General features: G+C 39.3%; 2 protein-coding genes across 5 annotated transcripts in view; one reads left to right on the top strand and one right to left on the bottom strand.

Moving 5' to 3' along the window:
* Nucleotides 1-10,492, top strand: part of IGF1R (insulin like growth factor 1 receptor) — a 195,544-nt gene extending 185,052 nt beyond the window's left edge. For all 4 annotated transcript variants that reach the window (XM_069798512.1, XM_069798511.1, XM_069798510.1 and 1 more), the window contains exon 21: nucleotides 2,805-10,492. In XM_069798512.1, coding sequence (XP_069654613.1) covers nucleotides 2,805-3,171 — 367 coding nt within the window. In that variant the 3' untranslated portion in view covers nucleotides 3,172-10,492. The remainder of the gene's footprint in view (nucleotides 1-2,804) is intronic.
* PGPEP1L (pyroglutamyl-peptidase I like) lies at nucleotides 5,792-23,816 on the bottom strand. Its single transcript, XM_009918242.2, has 6 exons — nucleotides 23,551-23,816; nucleotides 20,869-20,921; nucleotides 14,074-14,190; nucleotides 13,366-13,595; nucleotides 10,801-12,373; nucleotides 5,792-5,901 (listed from the first exon to the last, which is right to left on the bottom strand). Exons 1-5 carry the CDS (start codon nucleotides 23,582-23,584, stop codon nucleotides 12,169-12,171), a joined length of 639 nt encoding a protein of 212 aa, XP_009916544.1. The 5' UTR covers nucleotides 23,585-23,816; the 3' UTR covers nucleotides 5,792-5,901; nucleotides 10,801-12,168.
* Between the last annotated feature and the right edge of the window lie 753 nt (nucleotides 23,817-24,569).

The following is a 24,569-nucleotide window of genomic DNA, read 5'->3' as shown; positions in this document are numbered from 1 at the left end:
GTTAGAAACCAGGATCTGCTATGTAGAGGTAATGTCAGCATGTAGCAACAGCAGAATGGGAGAGGTCCCTTCACTTTTCCCCACTAAATCAAGTCTGATGCAAAGCACAAATGCACACTCAAATGGAATGCAGCTTCTATAGTAACTTTCCATTTTTTGTTTTTTACTGTCTCAGTGCAAAAAGTAACTCTGTTTCTGCTCAGTTCATTCAGCAAAAGATGCATGAGAGAGACTGGCTATTCCTCTGTCTCATGATGATGCCTCCAACTTCCTTCAGCTTACTTGCCACAAGTCAGCAACATACTTTATAAAACTGCTCAGGTTGTATTAACAGCCTGTAAATTCTTCCATTGTCTACTGGAAAGGTTTTTGTTGTTGTTGTTTAAGATAATGTAAACAAGGTCTTTGAACCCACAAAGTTAAAAAGAAAAAAAGAAATCCTTTTATGGGAACTGTGTAGGGTTTTTAAATCTGGAATGGCTTAAAAGAAACATCACATGTCCTTGTTTGTGCTGATGTCACATGCATTACTCCACTGCTTGTGGTATCTCCTTAGCATTGCCCTTAGGCCTCAGGGCAAAGCGCCAGCAAATATCCAGTGTTCTTGGCTCCAGCTAACGCTTCTATTCAGGGACGCAGCAGTCAGCTGGAAAGGAAACAGCAATGAAGTAACAGAAGTGGATTTTATATATTTATGTCTCAAGCTTTCCTCCTTGTTTGTGGGTGAGGGTATAGTGCAGTTTTATAGTTTGGCTTCACTTTCGCTATCAAAGAGTTTTTCAAGACTCAAAAACAAGCAATAGTTTAACAGTGTTTATATGTCTACGTGCCTGTTACAATACAGTATTGAGTACTTGGGGAGTTCTCCCAGCACAGACTGGTTTTGCCAGCTTCTTTTTTGGGTGTCACAAGGCCATGCTCAGGTGGCTGACTTTTGTTCATGCAGTTTTGCCAGCTGAGCTCTAACAGGAATATTTGTGACTTTAAAGGCACTTCAATTAAGATTGCTTTTGCTTTGGTTGAAGCGCTCTCAGCAGTGTTTGCATCCCAAACACAGCAGCTTTTTCTGTCTCTTTGCTGCTTTACGTCAGCTGAGAACATAGTGCGCCCTATGAGGAAATGCAACAGTATTTCCCAAGGAGTGAGTTTCTGGGGGAGGGGATTTCTTTGCTTTGGTTTTGTTTCAGGTCAGCGTTCCCAGACTCTCCAGCCCCCGCTGTGCGCAGCAATGCACAGCAACAGGCTTCAGAGTCCAGGGTTTTCCAGCTCGGTGACAGTCCTGTTGAAAGGTTTGTTCTAGAGCAGGGCCTCTGGAGACATTAAGACATTACTCTGTGATGGACTTAGGTGCTATTCAAAGAAGGAGTGAATTTTTGTTCATTTGTTTTTGTCTTTTTTTAAATAAAAAAAATAATATAAAACCATTCCACACACTGATGCAGAGATCTAGTAAACTGCTGCCGGGGGGATAAGGCAGTGAGAGCTAATTAAAGCATAAAATAGCATTGCTTGCTTACTTTCTGAAAATCTGTGGAAGTTAGGAAAATGGTGGTGTTGCTTTATAGAATCAAAACTAAAATTTTAGGTGACCTGGCTAACCTTACATGGGAAGGCTGGCAAAGGTGGGGAAACGAACCCAGACTGGCCACTGGACCAGGCTGCTGGGCAAGCAAGGAAAGGGGGTCTGGCAGGAAAAGGGCGTCTTACTGGAACTGCAGGTCACAGTGCTGGCAGGTAAGTCAGAGATGTGAAGGATTCTCTAGTGCGTTACCTTAACTGAAAGATTTTTGGTTTTTTTCTTTTCTTTTTTTTTTTTTTTTAAGATCCATTCTTATTCTAGCACAGAAAGTCATTTTGGCCAGTGTTGACTTCCTATGCACAACATGTTTCTCTGAATATTGTGTACACAGAGGATTGGCTCGAAGAATTAATGTTAATCTTCCTTTTCTTATTTAAATTTGTCCTATTGTGCTGTATTAGCAGAAGACATCCCTCTTCCACCTTCATAGAGAAATCCTTTCTTATGTTGTGTTTAAAGCTCAGGGCAATCTCTCAGGAATATCCAATTTTGCTGTGTCATGAAAATACTGTTTTCATTATGCATGTATTACTGTTTCATTTTGTGGTTTTGTTGTGCCAGCATGGGACATTGTACAGATCTAATCGTGGATGTGCTTAAACAGATGATCTCACACTCTGTAAAATATTAATGCATCCCTGGCCGTAAATGAAAACAACATAATTTTAAAATAAAATATTAGAGAATATCTTTGGGATTGGGAAATGTCTTTTGGGGATTACAATTAATTTTAATGTAATCTTCTTCTTTCAGGGGGGAAAAAAAGTGGTGCTTTGCTTTGTGTGTGTTTTCTATTTTAATTTCTTCCAAGGCAATATTGATAGGGTAGGGATTAGTTGTTTGAAAAAGATACTCCGAGAGGCACTATCATGTAGTGGTATGATTGAGTAAGCACAGGACGTTTGGAGGAAAAATGGAGAAATACCACGTCAGAATAAAAATACAAAATGCTTCTGGATGTCAGGTATCTATGAGACTGTTTTATGGGCAAGCGTGTGGAAGGGAGTGGAGAAGGTTGACATAGGAGCTATGGAAGTAAATCAGTGATTAGAAGGTGGAAGTGCGGCACAGGGATCTCGGCCTGTAAGAATTCGGTCACTTTGTGTTCCTCAGAATTGAATGATTTTCTAAAACGTGTTGTCTGATTCAGTCACGGTTGGTTGGGCTCCAGCCGAGGCTCATAAAACACCTTAGTAAATGGTTTTGCTGTGTGTTTCCTGTCCAGGTTTGAATTGATGCGCATGTGCTGGCAGTACAATCCAAAAATGAGGCCCTCCTTCCTGGAAATAATCGGTAGCATTAAAGACGAGCTGGATCCAGCATTCAAAGAGGTCTCCTTCTTCTACAGTGAAGAGAACAAGCCTCCGGATACAGAAGAGCTTGACCTGGAGACTGAAAACATGGAGAGCATTCCTTTAGATCCCTCCTCCACCCTCCAACCCACTGACAAGCACTCAGGACATAAAGCCGAGAACGGCCCAGGGGTGGTGGTCCTTCGGGCCAGCTTCGAGGAGAGACAGCCGTACGCACACATGAACGGGGGACGCAAGAATGAGAGGGCCTTACCGTTGCCCCAGTCTTCGGCCTGCTGATCCTTAGAACCAGAATCTCACAGAAATAAAACACAGAGAAACACATGCATTGGGGGAAGAAAGAAAGAAAATTACAATATATTCAAAAGCCTACTGTACCTCAGTGGATCTTCAGAACTGCCATAGCTGCACTTGGGAGAACCCTTTTTTCAGTAAACAAGTTATCGTATTTTTCTTTTTTCAATATGCAAGCAGATGTTTGTTTCAGTAAAGGACTCCATTCGTGGGGCACACAGTTGGCCTTTTAAAACTCTAATGTTAACACTTAATAGCAACAGAAAACTTGAGATCTGATGTCTCTCTCTTCTCTCTCCTCTCTCTTCTTTCTCTCTCTTTCTTTCTTTCTATCTCTCTCTTTGCTTCATAATGGGAAACATATCTGCGTGCAAGTTCAACCGTACAGCACTTTTATCAGATCAAAGATATTGCAGGCCAGGTGGCTCCCTGGTACCCTTGCAAGCACCTGCCTAACACTGTAGGTCTTTATAAAAAAACAACAAACAAACAACAAAAAAAAACCCAAACAAACAAAAACCCACACAAAAAAATTAAAAAAGACTGGATTTTTAATGTTGCTCTTTAATCTTTTTAGGAACACGTTAAATAAAAAAGGGCCATCATTCGTCCAAGGTTGTTACCATTTTCAACGCTGCCAAATTTTGCCAAAAAACTGAACTCTTTGTTTTTTGTTTTGTTTTTTTTTTTGTAGGCATGGAAGGAGCACAGTAATCAACTGCTCTGTTTAAAAGAGATCCTGACCAATACGTTCTATTCAATCATACACTGGTATTTAAAAAAAAACCTTAAAAAAAAAATCAAATTGTCTAGATCTTGTTTCAAAACTGGACAAAATGTGATTTTTTTTTTTTTTTTTTTTCTTATGATGGAGAAGATAAAAGGGATGGGGTAAAGAAACAGCCCTCCCTCCACCCCTATTCCCATCCCAATGAATTCTGGACAAAACTGGCAGTGGTGAGCTAAACAAACACGTGCATTTCGTACAAAAAAAGTCAACTGCACGCCAAAAATGAAACATGAAAAACATGAAAATAACCGGCAGAGATCTCCATCGTTGCAGCCTGCCTTCCTTCACAGGCTTGCAAGGAAAAAAAACACCTAGAAACATAAATTGGAGAAGACAAAAAAAAAACAGTAACCGGATTCAAGTATATGATGCTTTGTTGACCTTTTCTCTTTATTAAGACTTCTCGAAGGGTCTTGCAGTTCTATGTTAGACCATGGATCATTTGCATACGCATTGTCTTTTGTGTCACTTTTATAACTTTTTTACGGTTCAGATACTCATCTATATGTCTGTACAGAAAAAAGCTGCTATTTTTTTTGTTCTTTATCTTTGTGGATTTAATCTATGAAAACCTTCAGGTCTGCCCTCCTTCCCTTCCCTTCCCTCCCACTTCAACAAATTTTCTTATGCTTTTTACTATAGTGTGTAACTTTCACTTCCTCCTTCCCAGTAACTGATACCTTTCATATGATTTGCCATGAACTGTTCAATGCCTTTTTATAAATACATTTCCTCCTTTTTTTTTTCTTTTTTCCTTTTTTTTTTTTTTTTTTCCCCATTAGTTGTTTTACAACATCTTGGCTGTGTGGGCTACAGGGCTTTTGAGGGACACATGGAGAAAGAAGGGACACCCCGCATGGGAACGCTCTAGCAGTGCTGTGGTGTGGTGTTCTTAAACCCTGGTTTTCCTTCCTTCCCACTAACCTCTGCCCAGACAGCATGCGAGTCTCTTACAGTGCAAGGCATGATACAAACTCAGGTCAGAAAAAAAGGTTAAATATTTAGTACATTCTTGTTCAGTGTTTATATTCATTGTTGTACAAGGGTCCTACCCCTCCTTCCCTTCCCGCTTGTTTTGGTTGTGGCACACATCCACCCACCCATTCCCACACACACTCCCCACACAGACACATACACACATACATATGTGGTTTTTTTTTTTTATTATTATGATTTGTTGGGTACAACAGCAGACACCAGGCTTTTGGGTCACTGATATTTAAAAAGACTATTTTAACCCTTCCATCCCGTGAACAAGAGCTATACCAGTTGCAGCTGGTGATGCCAGGCATTCTTAGGGTGGCCATTGAACACCTGGCTCCAGCAAACCCCAGCTCTTCACCTTCCTGATGAGGAAGCCCTTGTGGAGAGCACCCTGGGCTGCACTTCGCACCCCTGGTAAAAAAAACAAACAACAAACCCAAACCAAAACAAACAACAAACCCACCATGCCATTTCCATGGGGCTGGGTGGAAAGCATGTAGCTGGGGCCGGTGGCTTGGCTAGCAAATATTTAAGTCTTGGCAGCTATGGAAACCTGTACGTGTACAAGCTCGTTGCTTAAATCATAGACCAAACCTCAGAACAAAAGAAGATAAGTAAGCTTGTTTGTTCAGTTGCAGAAGCCTTGCTGAAAGGGGAAGGAGGGGGCCATCAGACAGTCTACAACCAAGGATTCATACCAGTTGCTCATCTTGCATTAGTTACAGCATCTAAGCCTTTGTTTAGCACTGATCCAACCAAATGATGGCAGTGAAGAGGTGGTTCTGGGATGGGAATGTTTAAATCTTTTGAGTAAGAACAAAGAATTAAAATATACTGATTGCTAGTTTTGACTGGAGATTTTAAAAAGTTTGTAGTGCTTTTTGCTTGTGTAGTTTAGGTCCCATTATCTTCTCTTGCCTCTGTCCCATAGTTATTTTTCCCTTTTAAAAAAGAAAAAGACAAAAAAGTTAATTAAGAAGGTATTCTATGTAGGATTTTTTTATTTATTTTTGTGATACCAGTTTAAATCACTGTAGAGATGCCCCATAATAAATTTAAATACTGAGATAAGGGTTTTTGAGTATGACGGGGGACAGTTTTTGATTTTTTTCAAACATTTATCTACCTCACTTATTTTTTTTATATGTGTGTATATAAAAAAAATACATCTCACATTTCTCAGCAGCCAATAAATGCCGTTGATACTGGTAACCTCTCACTCCATATACCACATGCTCTAGGTTCTGGAGGGGAACAGTCGCTGCCTGTCACAAAGGGTCACTTCAGAATATTTGCCTCAATTCCAAGGAGTTTCTCCAATTTTTTGGTTCAGATTCATTAATTGTGAGGGGAAATCCAAGAGTTGTCTGACTTGGTGTGACCATTCTTTAAGGAAACACAAAGGTTTTTTAATGTGCTGTCATGGCAGTCCTCAGGTCAGCAACAAAATGCTGCGTGTTTAGATGAGCGGAGACATGGCTGACCTGATACAAGAACTTCAAATTATGAGTATTTGATGAAATCTGTTACAGAAATCAATCATTTACAATGTTTGAAGGTCCAGAAGAATTACTAGAGTAAAGGGAATGGTCTTTCTGTTTGTCCTGTGGAATGGGCTAAGTCATTCCTGCCAGTTTTTCCTCGGATGCCACAAGCACCAAAAAGACATTTGGCTGAATCCGTACCTAAAAATAAATTGGCTTGTACAGCAATAGCATTGCGTTCTTGACCAAAAAAACAGTGAAGGAACCTGTCACAGGCTGCCTGATGATACTAGTACATCAAGTTTACAGCTTTGGATCTTTGCTGCTTCTGTTTGATGAGAGCACTGATATTTTTTTCAAATCTAACATTGAATTGATTTCTTTCAATGTGCCAGTAAAAATTCAGTTCCCTTTTCTTGCCCTGTTTATATGCTTCATAACTGTGGATTCTGATGGACCAGCCATCAAATTTTGACAGCCCTCTGACAGCGTGTAACTGGTTTACAAGCACACAGGACTAACATGAGCTTACCATCAACTTGGTGTATAATGTTTCTCTTTTTCCAGCTCTGGCAGCTGTTCGTGCAGGTGTTGGTTGTGGTATCTGAATAATGTGGTGCTTGGCTACTTCAAGTTGTACACGGTTTCTTGAATACACAGCACTGTGGTTAAGTAATACAGAGTTTGTCTTTGGAGGGAGTGTTTCTCTCTAGCCCCAAGAAACCAGCAGCATTTGAAGTTTTTACTTGGTTGTTTTGGTTTTCCATTTTTTTATTAGGTTCCAGTGACCTTTTGGAGCAGTGGCTGTTCCCCTCTCTTGCACATACTGATTACCACAACTGGAGATCCTCAGATCTTTCAGCTGGCTAGGAGGGTTTTGTTAAAACTGTCCGAGTTACTGGTTTTTATAATTGTATGTAGGTGGTTTTAAAATGCATTCAGAAGAAACACTAATGACGTAGCACCCATCATGATAAACATTTCAAAAAGCACTTCAGTAGAAGACAGTCACGTGACCTCACGTACGCATGCGTGATGACAGTCAGCTCTCCTGGACCAAACCACCTTCATGATACCATTGCGTTCTGTGTTTGCAGTTCAAGCTTAATTCCTTTTTTGTTCTGTTTCCATAGCTTTTTTTTGTTGTGTTTTGTGCATTTTGAATAGCTTTATTCACATGGGTTTTTCATGCAGACTTCCCTTGGACAGTAAATCAAGTCGTTTGTGCATGTGAACAACTGAGAATTAATGTTGGCTTGATAGAGTCATAATATGGTTTGTAATGTTGTTCTTCCCTGAGACCACTGGCTTGTCTGGTATGGAAAATTTATTTAGAACTTCAGCTATGTTTGAATAAAGTTAAAGTAATCCAGTTTGTTTATAAATTAAAACCAAAAGCCCACCCAGCCCTGAAAACCAGCATTTTGACAAATGGTACCAAGATGTTTTAATGCAGTAGGATAAAGAATTGGTGTCACTGTGGGGAGCAGGTGGCTTTGATTTTAGTGCTTGGCCATTGTTCTCACCTGACTCGCGTTTACACGCCGCTCGGTGGCACAGAAGGTGGTTTGGTTGCAAAGGAATGTGGCTCGGTTGCAAAGGAATGTGGCTCCTGCATAAACACAGAAGTGTCAGCTGTGTGGTACTAAATAAGATGCTCTTTTGGGGGAGTGATAAAGCAGACGCAGAAGCCGAGCGTGATGGAAAGTGTGAGGCCAGCCTTTGTGCACCAAGTCTTTCTCAGCGTGATGCCTCTGCTCTTTAAAGCTGGTTCCAAGTGATGTATGATTCGAGGCGTGTTCGCACTGATGCTCCTCTCAGTCTTCAAAAACAAAGGAAAGCAAGCCCAGTTTGCCAAGGCGACTGGTCACCAGATGGAACTGCTCTCAGGTCCTCTGGGAACTGCTGAAGGGTGCTCAGTACAATCTGAGTCTAAGTGAACAACACTCCTATTGTTGGTATAACTCCATACATATATATCTATATATACATATAGATATATCTGCATATGTATATCTATAATATAGATATATATATATTTAAACCCTTTTCATTCCATTAATACAAGTAACACTTGTTTCCTGTTATTTTGTTTGTCAACAGTGTATTTAATCACTGGGCTGAACAACAGTGGAGGAAGGTGCAAGGGATCCACTCCTTACTAACCAGTGATAAAAGCCAGATATTGCAACTTAACCCATGAGTAGTTGTGCAGACAAGAATTTGAGACTGATATGTAGAAACAACACTAGTGGCCAGGGGTGCTGAAGATACAGAACTATAAATAGGCAGGAGGGCTTCGAAGGATGCCTCAGTTCAGAAACTGGTTGCTCAGAGACGATGAACAGCCTCTGAAATTGAGCGCAGCCAGGTAAATCAGAATTGAGAAAGGTTTGTGTGGAGGCACACAAAAACAAAAGGATATGGAAATGGGTATTTACAAAGACACAGGGCTTGGCAGAAGTTTGAAGTAGTTTCCTGAGCTTGGTATGTGGGACAGCATCAGAGCTCAGGTATCACAATTCTGATCGTTGGTACTTGTAAATAAACCTCTGGACTTCCCAGCTGGAGTGGTAAATTCATTACCGGGAGTTTAACGGTTGTTATCATTGGTCTGTATGAATCGGTCTCAATTTACAGTTGGTCTGTTTTGCAAGTACCTGAAGACTATCACTAGTTCGTGTGTGTGCATATGTGTGTGTGTTTTTTGTTTGGGGTTTTTTTTTTTGTATGCGTTTCGTTGATTAGTAATCCATTAGCATTTTCAATAGGGCTTTAAGTCCAGTAGATTACGGGTAGTCAGTTGACGAAGATCTGGTTTACAAGAACTAATTAAATGTTTCATTGCATTTTGTAAGTACATAGAATAATTTTATAAAATGTTTGTAGTTTATAAATGCCTAAAATATAATTTAAGGGCACTTTTCTGTGTCTGTGTATGGGTGTGTCTGTATGTGATCAGGTTTTTTTGATGGTACCAGTTTACTAGCTAGCTTTACAATATGCCAAAAAGGATCACTAACTTGTCCAATTCATGGCATGTCCCTCTCCCCCTACCCGCCCAAGCTTTGTGTCCCAGTATACAGCGAATGAATAAAGGAGTTGGGGAAATGTTCTGTATCTTCAGTATCCTGGTCTTCCAGAGCCCTCTGGTTGGGGTGGGATCATCTTAACTGGTCATTTCACTTTACTGTCTAGGGCAGTTAACTTACGGATTACAAGAACCTCACTGGTCGGGGAAACAGAACAGGTTTTGCTGCTACCCAGTCTCACTTGTGCTGTTCAGTACCTGCTTTACGGTGGCCATGTGGTTTGAAGGATGTGACTGCGTTAGAGAAAGAGGGAAGACGGTTCTCGTAATTACTATTGAAGAACTTTGCAGATTTCTTATCACTTGAAAAGTTTGTGTGCAGCCTCTAAAGATGTTGAGCACCATTTGAAGCTTTGTTGAAATGAGCAAGGCAGGGTCCCTATTTATTTTTATTTAAGAATATTGAAGATCCCTTCCCCCTCACTCACCCCAAATTTGACTAACCACATTGCTGAAGGGTGATTTAGATACTGTTTAAAAATCAGCTCTTCTGTTTTCTGAACCAGTGAGGTTTGAGATGAAAGGATTGGCCAGAGTTTGTCTACCTCTGGGACAAAAACAAAACTAGAAAGTGCTAAGGAATGGATGCAGTTGCAAATACAACATTTTCCAATTTTTCTTGTTTAAATTTTTTTAAGACAAAATTAAACAATAACATGGCCAATTTATTACATAAAAAGACTTGCTGTGTATAAATTATTCCTAAAGAAATTCCTGTGTTTATATTAAAATGAATCAGTAGATTAAAAAAAAATTTCAAAATGTTTTTGTATATTCTGTTGTAAGAATTTATTCCTGTTATTGCGATATACTCGGGATTCTTTACATTATGAAAAGAAGAAACTTTGTCTATTTTGAATGGCTGAAGCTAAGGCTCCTTTAGTTTCTCTTACTCTGCTTTTTTCTAGTAGTTTCAGTACTACATGATTTAAGTTAAATAAAAGAATTCTGTATGCATTTGCCTGTTTCTGAATTTTTGTTGCTCCTTATGCAAAGCAAGTACAGGTTAGAAAACTCACAGTAAATCTTCTCTGTTTTTCTTCTGCCCTTTTTGGCTGCATTTAATTTAGCTACTCTGAATAAATCTTAGTAGAGGTCAGTACTGCCGTTACGATGTGTTGAAATCAAAAGTATTTTCAGCCAGTGACACCGAGCTTGTGGGCCCTTTCTTGATGGGACTTTGAGTCCTGGTTTGCAGTAGGTAGTTGCCTCGAATAAGGTAAGCATTTTTTTGAAATTTATTTGAAGAAAACCTGCTTATTTACCCTTACAGCAATCCATAGATGAGGCATTCAGCCATCCAGCATGTGGTTATCAGTTTTCTGTAAGTGTCACTGGGAAAGACAGTGGCAAGAAAACTAGCGTTATTTCAGCATTTCCAGTTCCTCTGACTTTTGTCATCGAAGTGTTGACTAAAATAAGGCACGATGGTGGCCCAAAGCTTCATCGTGTGCCTGTGCTGTTAGGTTTGTCTGTTGTCCTTTTTAATGATGTGTTGCTTGAGGAATGGGCTTTTGTTGCCCTGGAGGAATCCCAGGTGTCCAGATTAAGCTGCTGCTGTCCTGTTCTAGTGACTCTTTCTGAAAAATACCTGCTAATTTTATCTCGTCCTTGTCTGTCATGATACTAGCTATCAAGGAGAGCATGCATTGACATTCCCTGTGTGCTAAAGGGGACATGCGGTAAACCTCTGTCATACCCAGCTTTCATGGCACAGTCCTTGTCTACATAGTATTTAAGACATGGGGGAAGCACAGAAGTGACGTGTCACTGTCTGATTCAGTTTTACAATTTGGGGTCTCATTTGTTTCCTGTTTTGTAACATAATGTGCCACAGCACAGGGCTTCAACGATTGCCTTTCTTGGGACAAGTTAGCTTTTTGATTTTGATGTGTAAGCCCCTGAATAGCCATGACCTGTCCTACTGAAAGACCGTTGTCTTTGTGCTGTGCTCTGTGGAAGGACTACGGTATCCTCCTTTGGGACAGGCACTGAGCGTTTGGGGCAAGTGGTGTTTTCGGGCAGCTGAAGCCCGAATTACTAGTAGCATTACAATTCCTGCTGGATTCCAGCTTGTTCACTTTCTTTTAAGTCACCCTGGGTTCATAGCCCATTTCTGATGTGGAAACCAGCATTTAGAGCAGGTCAGTAAGAGATAATTATAACACTTCACATAACAGGATCCATATGTGTGTTTTGTTTCCCCCCATATTTACATTTTTTATGTGGACACGTTGTACACCTGAACGATCTCTCTGGACTTGGGCAGGGGCTGAGGGGACCCCTATTCTGTCCATCTAATGCTGAATGTCCTTACGGCTGTAAGCACCCATCTTGGTTCAGCAAGTCTTCATTAATGTCTTTATAATCATCAGAACTGGGATTAAGCAGCTAAAATGTTTTAAGTCCAGTTTTATGCCTTCTTAAATCTGAGGCAACCTTATCATTGTTAGCACTACATGCTGCCATTCATACATTTTTTCTCTCAAAACTTTTTACACCACAAAGATCTTGACAGTTGCTTGGGTTTTGTAAGGAAATTTCATTCAACATGGAATATAAAATCCTTTCTGTAAACAGGTTTTTAAATAATCTTTAGATATGCTTCATTTAAGAGAGAAAGGAACTGCATTCTAAGAAATCCCCATTTTTTTCTTATATGATCCATCGTACTCTCTTTCTTCCCCACACTGTTTTAACATTTCTAAGATAATTGTCTGTAATGCTTTTCCTAGAAGGTCCACTGTTACCAGTTTGGATAGTGGAGGCACATGGATGAAGGCTGCTCTTCCATTGCCGTAATACAGAGAAGCGTAGTAGGTATAATCGCAGATATACCTGCAATGTTCAGAACAAAACAAAACCAGAAACCTGAATTAAGTAACAGTAAACTTTGATTAAATTTAAATATTCTTTAAGCAGCCAAACCAAATCTGGTTTATGAAATTATTGAAAACATATTTGCTTAGTGAATAAAGGACATGCTGAAATAAACCAAGTTTGAGAAACGTGTTCCTTATCTGATCGCTGATTTCTCAGACACCCACCTAGAAGGAACTTTAAAAAAAAAATCATAAGAAGCATTCTTTTCTAGGTGTCTATAAGCAATGTGAGATAAGAAAGGCAACGCAGCTCACTGGAAACTACAACCACGCCATTCTAGTAGATTACTGCAATACTGGGTTTTGTGTAAGTCATACAATCTCATCATCTGGAGGCTGGGTTTTTTGTTATCACCCTACCCTCTAACTTGCAGGTGCAAATCCTGAAATTAAGGGCCAAAATGAGAAGATTTTTGGTTGGTTGTTTTTTTTTTTTAAATGAGATCATTTTCTGTTTTCTGTGTGTTCCTTTTCAATGAAGACTAGCATAATAGAAAATGGCTTCAGTACTACTGAAACACATAATGAGATCACAGACATCATTCTAAAGGTACCTGTAATTGCGCTGTTCTTCAGTGTATGTATTTACATTTTGTATCCCTCCCAGCTGGGAAAAATAGATTAAAATCTGCTACTAGTCAGTATTGCTTTCTGACTCTCTTAATAGCTCAGGTTTACTGGGGTTGTTAATCACAGGGTGTGCTATGTTGAAACTTGTTTCTTTTAGAATTTACAAATCCATGGAAAAAATATCTACTGGCTGTAGTTTTTCATGAAGGCTGCTTTACATAAAATTTACATTTATCCCAATTTCCTACTTGTGCCCCTCTGAAGACTTTGCTTTAAAGCAATTTTGGTTGGAGGAAAAGTGACTGCAAAGATTCTTCAAGGTTAAATGAGTTGAGTTACTTCTGCTTTTGCTGTGAGACCCCGATATGCAACGTTTACCTTCCCGCATCTCTGGAAAAGATTATATCAATCCCTTCCACTGAAACGTTTTTCCAGAGAGTCTTCATATTAATTGTAGATTCAATCTTTTCCGGGCCATCTAGCATGCAACAGTCACCTTCTGGGTGAAAACCACAAGCATCCATCTCTTGGTAGCCTTTGTTCTTCCCACACTGCTCAAGGATGATGATTGCTTTAGCAGATGAAGCCAGCCCAACGTGAACAGTAAGCTGTTTTTTCCCACCAGAGTGAATAACAGGAAATTAAAAATGAGACCTGTTTTTTAAAAACATGTAATGCAATAGTGCCAAGCATTATGTGAAATACTAGCTGCAAGGTAGGGAGTCTTGCTGTAGCTCATGCCTAAAGAAAACTTTTTGATAAGAGATTTTAAATGAGAAGAAGATTATGCTTTAGTTTGTTTGTGTTGTGTCTAGTCAGCTCAGGACTTAAGAGCTGTGGTACCTTTTTTGCAGTTTACGGTGGATTTTTTTTTTCCTTTGTTCAGTTTAAATGGCATGGGGTTAAAGCAGCATGCTAATTATTATGTGCTCCAAATTTCAGTTTGAAACCTTTATCACAGTTTTAATAGTCACTTTCCAGAGCTGTCTGATGCATTTATTGTGCAATACTCTTCTGGAGATCTTTTTAGAGATCCACTCAGAATAATAATATTCGTAAATGAAGAGTAACTTTCTAATTACTCACCAGTGGCTGAAGAGTTTTCCATATCTTGAAGACTTGCTCCTTTGCTTTTTGGTAAACAACGGGCAGCTGCATGATATGGAGATCGATGTTTTTACCAAGGCCTCTCTTGGACAGCTCCTGTGTTTACAAAAAAGCCACCATGGACTTGCAAGAGCATTGGATTTCTCAGGCTGTGATAAAGAAATTGGGCTGAACCAACTAAGAAAACATCTGAAAGAGCAGTGAAATTCATCTGTTTGGTAGTAGCTCCCCCTTTTTTAACTGGAAGAGACTAAAATGTGCTAAACAATTTCCTAATGTCACGTCCATATGGAGCCATTGCTGTGTTTTCCAGAGAGATGCTCAGTCTCCAATGGGTGGGAGTGGTTATTGCTTAGGGACAGCTCCATGGGGAACCATGAAATACAGGATCTCTCAGAAAGCATCTAAATAGGCTTTGATAATAGGTAAGAGCTGTTCCTCTGAAAGGTCTAGTAGATAAACCTGCGCTATCAAGAGACAGAAATTAAGGAGAATTCACATTAGCTGTCCACTCAAGTGACACGCGATCTGCTGTCTTGAACTGGTTCAGGTAAGCTCTGCTGGAGGTGACTGTCAACATTGAGGAAGGTTACATTTAGAACAGGTTTAATTTCTTTTTTGGTCTAGCATATGTTTCCCTAGTAAAAGGAAATGTCAGTTACTGGCATGTCACTTTTCTGTCATTTACATAGAGTTGAAGTTCCACACGGGACCTTTTCCCCGAAGGAAGCAAAAATTATGTCCAGGATTGAGGTGAAAGGAACAAAGGCACCCTTCAAAGCAGCAGATTGGCCAGATGGTTGGAAGATGGTCTGGAGCACAAATGTCATGTGGAAAGGACTTGAAATTATTTTGTCAGTGGAGTAGGGCTAACAAACAAGGCATAAGCCTCTAAGTAGAAGGTAGGCTGCTGCAATGGCAGGATGCAGAAGGAAGGCATCTGAGGTAGAAAGCTTTGTCCTAGAAAAGTAAAATGGTCTTTGAAAATCCCTGTTGCATTTGAGTAGACCACTATCAAAGGAGAGTACAGATGAAGTTTCTATGGGGTAGCATAGGCAAAAACTCATCAGCAGAGGTATCTACTTAGCCAAAGAAACCTGTAGCATTTTATTAAATGTCATTGTCTTCTCAAGTTTTCATTTCTCTCTAAGGATGCTCGTGTGGATGAGGCCCACAGTTCTAAGCTGTGTTAACTGGGAAATTTGCCCTTCAACACTGGCTTTCTATATAAACTGTTCCAATTTTCTTGTCAGCGGAAACATTGATTAGCTGTGCTCAATAAACTATTTGACACAAGCAAGGAAACAATGCCTGCAGGGAAGTAAACACATTTGGAGAATAGTGCCAGCCTTTTTTCCTCTGGGCACTGACAGTCTTTGAGAGACCATTGCATCATCTTGCTTAAGAATGCTGTACTCTGTCTTAGCTTCCAAAAAAGAAAACCCCAGCTGGTTCACAATTAGCATTTTCTTTTCTAAAGTATCTTTAATTTTAACGTTTAATGAGATTCTTCCTTTTTGACTGTAAGGCTTAGAGGATTCAACTACCCATAACTTTGATACAGAATGTGGAGACTCAAGTAAGTTGTTAGGCTGTTCTCCTCTCATGCTCTCTGGATTGACATTCTGTTGTCACCATTTGTCATGGGAGAAACATGCAGAAATACTTTTGTGCAGGACAAAACCAGAAGCTGGCCAATACCAAAGAGCTAAGAATTTGTGTCAAAGGAATATAGTTTGCTATGTGCTAAGCAATTTCAGCATGTTGTCAATAATGTGTATTACTCTGTTGTCTAAGAATCCTAACCATGGGCTTACACCCCATTAGACCAGGTGTTGTGCAAACATGGAACAACAACAGCAAAAAAAGGTTCTTTGTCTCAGCCAAGTTTCAGCCTTAACCAAAACCATTTTTGCATTTAAGGTGAGAGACAGAAGATGGTTAGAGGAAGATGACTGCATCTGGAAACTAGAGCTCACACTGGTGAGTTAATTCAGTAAACAAGTGCCTGTCTTTTGTAGTTGAAACTTCAAAGGAGGACAAAAGCTTTGGAGGACTTCTTTGTGGGGAAAGTGGTTCAAAAGAAAGTATGAAGATTCTTTGTTGGGAAGTTTCTCTGAAAGGGAAATGAAATTCAGCATTATCAGCTGATGACCTTGAGTTGTTGGTGAGTTATGGTTGTAGTCCCAGTCCACTGGAGTTCTGGCCCATGGTGTTACACAGCCCTCCCCAAAGCAGTGATTTGCACAGAACCGTTGTGCTCAGATGCAGCGGTTGTGTGTCACATGGCATGTTGGAAGCATCTTGAACTTTTAGAAAACTCCAGAAAATTTCACTGAATTTGTCTGAGTTTTTACTGATTTGGGTTGCAAGGAAAGGGTGAGGGGGGCAGGGGGCTTGCATGTGTTAATTTTGTGGACCTCATTCAAAAAAGCATGTGTTGGTGCAGAAAGAAAACCGGAAGTTTTCAGTCCACCCAGTCAGTCTGCAAGTGTGTTGCAAACAAAGTTTATTTGTTTGGGTTTTGGGTGGTTTTTTGTTTGTTTGGTTGGTTGGTTTTAATCCTGCAGATGCCTTTTTAAAGCTTTAGGGATGTAAGAAATTTCCAGAACAGAAATGAAGGCACTAAATAGCAATGTCATCTTAGTTTCACAGACGATGACACTAAAGCAGAGAGGGAGAGAGAGAGATTAGATGTCAAATTTCCAAAGACCACATGACCAGTGGCAGGATGAAAACTGCACTCGGAGATCTGATCCTCATCTCCTGATAGCAAACATAGTTCCCTGAAGCAGTTGGAAATGTGACCTGTTCTTTGCACGAACAGTTTAATTACTATGAATGCTGTCACTCAACTTAAATTTGTACCCTATTAACTGGGGACTTTGACCTTGATGGTAGACTGCCCTGATAGGTGGTTTAGCTGCCAAGTTGCATACAGGAGTTTCTGGAGGAGACAAAGAAACAGGGTCAGATCCAGGGTTATTAGGTGGGACCGTCAATCTGTAATAGGGAATAAATAATTCAGGGGATCTGGGATTCTGAGGGTCCCATGTGGTACTGAAGAACTAACACATCATGGTAACTCAATGTGATCTGTCAGCAAATGCAGAGTAAATACTTGGGGGTGTTTTCCTTTAGAGAGAAGGTCTTGCACTTCCAGAGTTAAAAGCACTGCTGGTGGAGCTTTCGTGTGTATTTTAGGAGGGTATTTCAGGTGAATGGAGTTATGAGAACCATAAAAAACTTAGTGAGACAGGTTTCTAAAAGAGAAGCTGTCTTTCTAGTGCTAGACAACCATGTTGGGCCATGTGACAGTGTCTATAAAAGCTCTGAAGCTTTTCTCAATGACCCTGAATTGACAGGTTCACCTGTACTTTCAGATCCATTTGGCTATCCTTTTCCCTGAACACTCGAGAGGTACTTGCTGAGGAATGAGAACTCCGTGTATGCAATGCTGATGAAAGCCTTGTGAGTCATCTTGTGCTGTGCTGAGAACCTGGGTTCATGCAAAAACAACAGGGTACTTGTCACATTCTTGGAAAATTATATTTTCATATTACAAAACAGGCAATGCAGGACAATGCACTGCTACATAGTATCAATAAGAAATCCAAGAATTCAGAATAAATGCTTTTTCTAAACCAACAGAAATAGAGGTTTGGAGAGTTTTTACTAACATTTATCATCTGATTACTGGAGATTTCAGAAAATGAGAATTGGCTTATTCACCAAAAAGGTAGTAGTAAATAGTTAATTTGTAAGAAAAACAATGTCACACAACCATTTTTCTGTGTGTCCAATGAGGGCATAGAAGGGCTGTGACTGTTGGAATGGGGTGTGTGCTCACTGGATCAATCTCTGATCCTCCCTACAGCAAGAAAAGAGGTTTGGGAAAACAGCTGATTCCATCAGCAAGGCAGAGTGCAAGAGCATCTTACGGAGAAGCTGGTAACAGGGATTTTAAGGAAGCAGTGATGCGTAAGAGCAAGTATTGCTCACAGAAGTGAAGTCATTGCTCTTTGGCAAAGACTCTATTTCAAAAAGCATGAAGGGTGAGACTATGCTTTGAGAATTAGGACCCTGGAACTCCTGTTATGTGTGTTTTTACAGGATTTCGGATGCTTTTGGTATGAGGACCCTTCTGGAATGTGAATTCTTAAGATTGCATGTATCGGCGTTACAACATCACTGAGGGTGCCATGGTATCCAGGCTTTTGATAAGAACCCAGTTCATTTTGAGGAAGTAATTAGGATAGCTCTGGATAACGCTACAAAGGCATGAAGCCTGAGCAATCATGTTTAGTAGCTCTGGTCTAGCTGCTCAGTACTTTCTTGAGGATGAGTTGGAGTGTACTCTTGCTTCATTCTCAGAAAAGAGACTTGGCAAGAGGGCTTTATGTCACTTTAGTGATCCATGCAGGAACCCCAAGTCAAGACAGGATTACTTCCAGACATAAACGCTAAATTTTGCTAACTTTAATATATGTGCATAAGCTTCCTGAAGACCATAGGGCTACTCTTGTGAACAAGGCCAATGGAACAATACCATGAGATTGCTATTTAGTGTGGAGAAGCCTATCAAAATTCAAAGTACTTCCAGATTTGCAGCAAATGTCCCTGAATTGCCCGGATTAACCACCTTTGCCAGGGAATAGGAAAACGAAGTAGCATCCCCAGTATGAATACAAATTAATTCCACACAGAGGGTGTCACATCAGAGGGAAATGGATTTGTTCTCCTCCATACACAAGAACTGACATCTGTTTCATTATGGAATGCTGTAGCCCCTGTTATATAACTTCCTGGCATAGCCAGCACATGGCATTGTTACAGAAAACTCATCTCATCGGTGCATTTTCGCTTTAGGCTGTTTTGCTTGCAGATAAAGAACATGTTTTATTTTCAGCCAGAAGAGGATGGTCTTGCACCCAAAATTAGAACCAATAGGAATCAGGAAATAATGAGCAAGAACACTGTCAACTGACAAATAGTTGTGGTTTAGGCCACATATCAAGGTGGAATTAAGGTAATTTATGGGTCTCCTGTGATGACTGGGGTGTGAAAAGCTATCATAGAAGTATTTTTGTTTCTTGTTAGCCTACAGGGATAACATCCCTCATGACTTTGAGTGGGTAATAGATTTATTCTACCAAATACCAAACTGCACTCAGCATTCTTCATCTAACAATGCTAGAATAGAAAATATGTATGGGTTGGTGGAGTTGCTATAGCTTTGGTCTCCGGAAAAATGGACTAGCTCCTTGTTTTTCAATTGTCTCGGCTTGACTGCACTTCATTTTCAAGACAGATCTTCAGTAGCTTTCACCAAAACTTGTAACATGGTTATAGTCCTGTAGAGTCATCATCTTTCTATCACTACTAATACTTTCTTATAGCTACCTTTTTCATTTCAGTGTCCAGAAGAATTTAAATATTTATGGGCTTATTTCAGTCTCCATAATAGAACATAGTCCTCTCAGTTTGTTTTACATGTCTTGCTTTTCATTTTTACCAGTATTATCTGTTGTTTCTTGCAGATATTGGACTAATCTTCCCATTCAGTTTTACTCTCTTGACTGTTCCCCAACTAGTTTCAGGTTTCATTGTGTTAACCTTCTTTCTACCTTGGAATTGCTAAGAACTTGTGTGAAAGACCCTCTCAAAATAACTCTGTTCATAAATATGAGAGTAACTGAACTCAAGGAAAGGCCATTGTCTGTGCTAGGGAGAATGAATGAACCTTGCATGCGACTTGTACACATACTCAGCAAATCTCTGCAGCTGTTCCTACTGTTTGAACATATATACTATGACCTTTCACACTTTAGATTGAGCTAGAGTACTAAAGTACCAAACTAGTAAGTTACTTCATTGTAGCAGAAATATTCTTACATACAATGTTTGGGTATTTATTTTGTAAGACATATTTAAAGACAGAAGTTATGTTATTGTTAAAACTTAGATAATATTTTAAAAATCAATAATCCTGTTCCAGAAAAATAATGTGTTTGTGGAAATTTTTGGTGTGGCCCACAAAATGTGGGTTCACGCAAACAATAATTTGAAAATAAACAATTGCAACGGAAAAGTTTATGCTGAAAGGCAGGTATCCAAACCATGTCTTTGTATCACCCAGCTAAATTTGTTCTAATACACATATCTAGGAAATAAGCAGGAATTTTCAAGACTCCATCTTAGACCTGTTACTGCTAGTCCAAGTGTATGGAGGGGGCAGAAATCTGAATGGCCTTGTTTTCAGTTTTAACTGTAGCCTTCACTGTCATTTGACAGTGGAAGCCAAAGCTGAAATGTCAAAACATACTTAGAATTGGCATGCTTTAGGTTTTGTGTTCCTGAAGTAGGCAGTAAGAACTCAATAGGCTACGCTTGTACGAGAAGGAAATCACCTCACACAGACATGATAAAATGAGTTGTGGTATGAGATGATCTGTTTACTGAAGACAGAGATAACCTATGGCATATGCATTAGTTGCAGAGAAGGAACCCTGGGTAAAAAATACCCTTTTTGAAAATCAAGAATAATATTTTGAAAAGTGCTTAAATAGCACAAAAAATATATTCTTCCACATAAAACAATGTTTCACTTCTTAATTATCCTCTTTCTTCCATGTTGGGAGTCTGCTCCAGCAGGCACAATTCTGTTTGGGTCATGAGAAATTACTTTTTTGAAGGGAATGGAAAGCCTGAAAACAGTTTGTATTGGGATCGCCACAAAATAAAACACTTCTCTCCCTTTTTTTTAATGCTTACCTTCACTGCTTCCCAGCTAGAATTAACCAGGTATTGTCTAAAGGGACCGAAACCTGAAAAGAAAGGTACTTTTAACCTATGCTTGCTCTGCAATAGTTGACTAGGTGCCAACATGTATGCACACACATATTTGTTCTTTATCTTCGTATTTTTGGTTATGGAAGTTGAGATTTTTAGATAGGATTTAGCCTTTATAACACTTAAGGAAATAGTATTTTCATTTTTTTGCGTGCACTGATATAAGAACTAATCCTGCAATCTTTATTCATGTCAAGACTTACTTATGAGATAACCTTAACTGAAGCTGGTAAATGTACTGGAGCCAATAGGACAGATCATGTAAATCATGATTTTGGGCAAGGATCATCATCCATAGAAATACTGCTACTAAAAGATCTGGTGTTAAATAGTCCCAGGTCACAGTCAATGTACCATTCTTATTGTTAAATGCTCATGAAGATATGCATGTTTAATGAAAATGTTTGAAAGAGTAAAATTTTATTTCAATTTTATTTCAAGTAATGAAAACTTAAGCTTTCTGTCAGGGAAAATGTGCTTTTTGTGGTGCTCGGCAAAATCTCTTCCTTCACTTTTTTTCCCCACAGGAAAAGAGAGGAGGAAAGGGAAAAGGACTATGAATCCAAAGTATTAAACTTAATTTTATGCATCCTCTTTGTGAAAGACTTTTTTTTAAATAAAAAGGGAAAAAAACCTCATTTTGAGCTAGATGGGCATTTTGTCATGAAAAAGTTTGGTGGAAAACTCCTACTATCTTTATTAATCTCAATTACTGTTCTCAGTCCAGAGTGTTGCCAAATCTTAGATACTGGGTGGGAGGAAAACAAGTTTGTGAAATGGTTTTAATACTATAAGTCCTATTAAATATTTAAAAATCCTTAAATGAACAAATAAATACTTGACAGCATATGATTGCTATTTTGCACAGTGGAAGGTACTTGTATGGGGGTACAATTAAGCCTAAATGCAGGCTTATGACAGCTTAATTAATGCTAGACTTTAAGAATTTCTTAATTTGTTAATACTTATTTCATAACTGCACAATCTTTTCTCTTTAATATTATGAAAAGCCTGATGGTGCTAATAGTTTTTGACAATGTTTTCCTGAGGTTTAAGTTTGTACTATGGAGTAGTAACGAGGGAAATAGTACTCATTTCACATTAACAGGGACCATAAACCCTCACTAGTCCCACTCCGCTTTCAGAGCAAAATTAGAGTGACACCTACTCCATTTTGAAGCTGTGATTGTTGTGCATGTTTGCATACCTCTGTGTGCAGAACTGTAGGATTATAATAAGGTTATCAAATAGCTCAAAATGAAATACATGCATCTTGGTGGTGGCCATAAGAAACTACTGCTTAGGATAAAATTGTTCTGTGAAAGAAATTATGAAATGCAAGAGTTTTACAGTACTGAAATACCTGCAACAACTTGGAGAGCTAACTGGCTGAATATTATTAAGCACTATATAATAAACTGGGCTCACTGCCAGCAGGTTTATATTAGAGTAGGTGAGAATGTGACAGAGGCATGCTGTGATAATCTCTTTAACAGCTTAAAGATGGACCTGTGTCTTTAATGGGACACCCCAGTCAAACTATTCGAACGAGTAGATCTCTGCACCTAAATGGCTATCTAAGGGGAGGGAAAAACTAATAGCGTGTTAAGAAGTGCGCCCATCAAGGGTAAGTGCCTTAAATATCATAGGAGAGAACCAGATTGTCAGCCTTTTAAGAGGTTAGCAAATACCTCTTGTTCTCTCCTGCACACCCATTCAGCCCAATTGCAGTTATGTCTAGAGCAAGCCAAACTAGTTCTGCCCATCTTGCAGCTATTAAAAAAAAAAAAAAAAAGTGTTTAATTGAAAACAGCAAGATGCAAATCTCTTTGATGTAGCTTCAACCTCATTCCTATGTCCTCAGATGACCTGCAGCGGAAAATTATCCAGCAACTCACATGTCAAGATATGTGTAATGATTGCCTTTAGATGAGCCAGTGGCAACAAGAGGAATAGCGAGTAGCAGCATTCCTTAAGAGCTTTAACCTTTTAAAGCTCAGAAGTCTCTAGCTGGTGGTTCTGCCACTGTGATTCAGCAGTAGTTAGAGCCAGCAAGAGAAGCTCCAAATTCGGTCCCTTGTGCTGCATGTTCAGGCATGCTTCTTTGGTGTATTTAAATTTAATTGTCTAGTTTAGTAGTGATGAGGCAGCATCTCCTGTTTACATCTCCCTTACCTTGCCATGAAACAGAGACCCTGAAACTTGCCATGTGTTGCTCTAAATCTGGACGCTGACTATGTGACATTGTGATGCAACCTGGTTTTCTTGCTTCAGAGCTCCTTTTGGGTAAGCTTTATCTAATACTAGCCTGCACTGCCTTGAGCTATGTGGTTTGGATCAGAGAGAATGTCAACAAAGATTAAAACATGGAGAGAATGAACAACAAACCAAACTGCATGGCAGTAAAGAGGGCAGACTGCAGTCTGTTTCCTCTGACATGCATCTGATTTTTCTTAGGAAGGCACAGCAGCACGTTATTTTCCATTTGGAATTGTTAGTATGACCATTTGCTACTGTCTTCCCTCCAGGGAACTGTTTATGACAAAGATCAAGCATGTGTGCATGCCATCTCCAGCTAAAAGAATAATAAAATAAAAATCTTACCAGTTACAACCACAATGTTGAAATTTGAATCCATGAAATCTATGCTCCAGAAGGTGGAATCTTGTTGCCTTTCAGTTCCAAACAGTATTATAATTCATTTATCTGTGGCAAACTTCTTCATTTGGGTCACCTTTTTTTCTTCAAACTGTGAAGTGTCTGGATTCATATGACAGGGATGATTTGCGATTCATGTAAATTTCAAAGCAAAAGTTGTTACGTCTCTGTATTAAAGATAGCAGTCTGACTGACTGGCTGACTGACTGGCACTGCCCTAAACTTCCTTTTCCCTTCTTCAGGCATGCAATACTATTTAGGAAGAACAGGAAAGGCTTAAAGAAACTTCTTGCAAAATATCCAGCAATATTTTTCATCAGAAACCTGTTTATGTACAAGTAAACAGAAAATTAATTGAATCAATTTTATTGTATCTCTCTGGATATTCTATTTTTAGCACAGCTGTAATTAATTTTAATTGTGAGCAATGACTTAAGTACAAAAACATATCTGTCTATTTCCACTGTTCTTAGACTTTTTCTTACTGACTTAACTCAGGGGTAACTTTGCTGGTCCTTTTCTTAGCAGTTATCTAATTTACTAATCTTGCTCTTATGCTTTTTATAAAAGAGTCCAAACACCTTACACTTTTAAAACCAAATACCAATAGGAAAAGGTGTGTATTTGCTAAACCAAAACATTTACTCAGTAATATCCTTGAATAGACAACATGTTAAAAAATCTCACTCCAACTTGCAAGGTCAAAGGAACTGTAGAAGCTGGGTTATAGCTTGCTGAAACTGGTGAGTTAAATAGCTGGTCTGTCTTCATTAAACTGAAGCATGAGAACCAATAGGGGGGGCCTGAAATCAAAACATATGCACATTGTCACTGCCCAAAACAAAGGCATATGAAAGTTCTCTTGGGAATTATAACTATGTGGGCAGAGGGTTTCGCTGGGTCTTGTTTTGAGTAGGAAGTGTGTGTGTGTGTGTGTGAGGGAGGGGAGAAATATGCAAAGAATA

The sequence above is a fragment of the Haliaeetus albicilla genome, chromosome 12 (assembly GCF_947461875.1).
Source record: "Haliaeetus albicilla chromosome 12, bHalAlb1.1, whole genome shotgun sequence".
In the NCBI taxonomy this organism is placed as follows: Eukaryota; Metazoa; Chordata; class Aves; order Accipitriformes; family Accipitridae; genus Haliaeetus; species Haliaeetus albicilla.
Note: the sequence above shows the minus strand (reverse complement) of the source record. Positions and strands in the feature narration are given on the sequence as shown.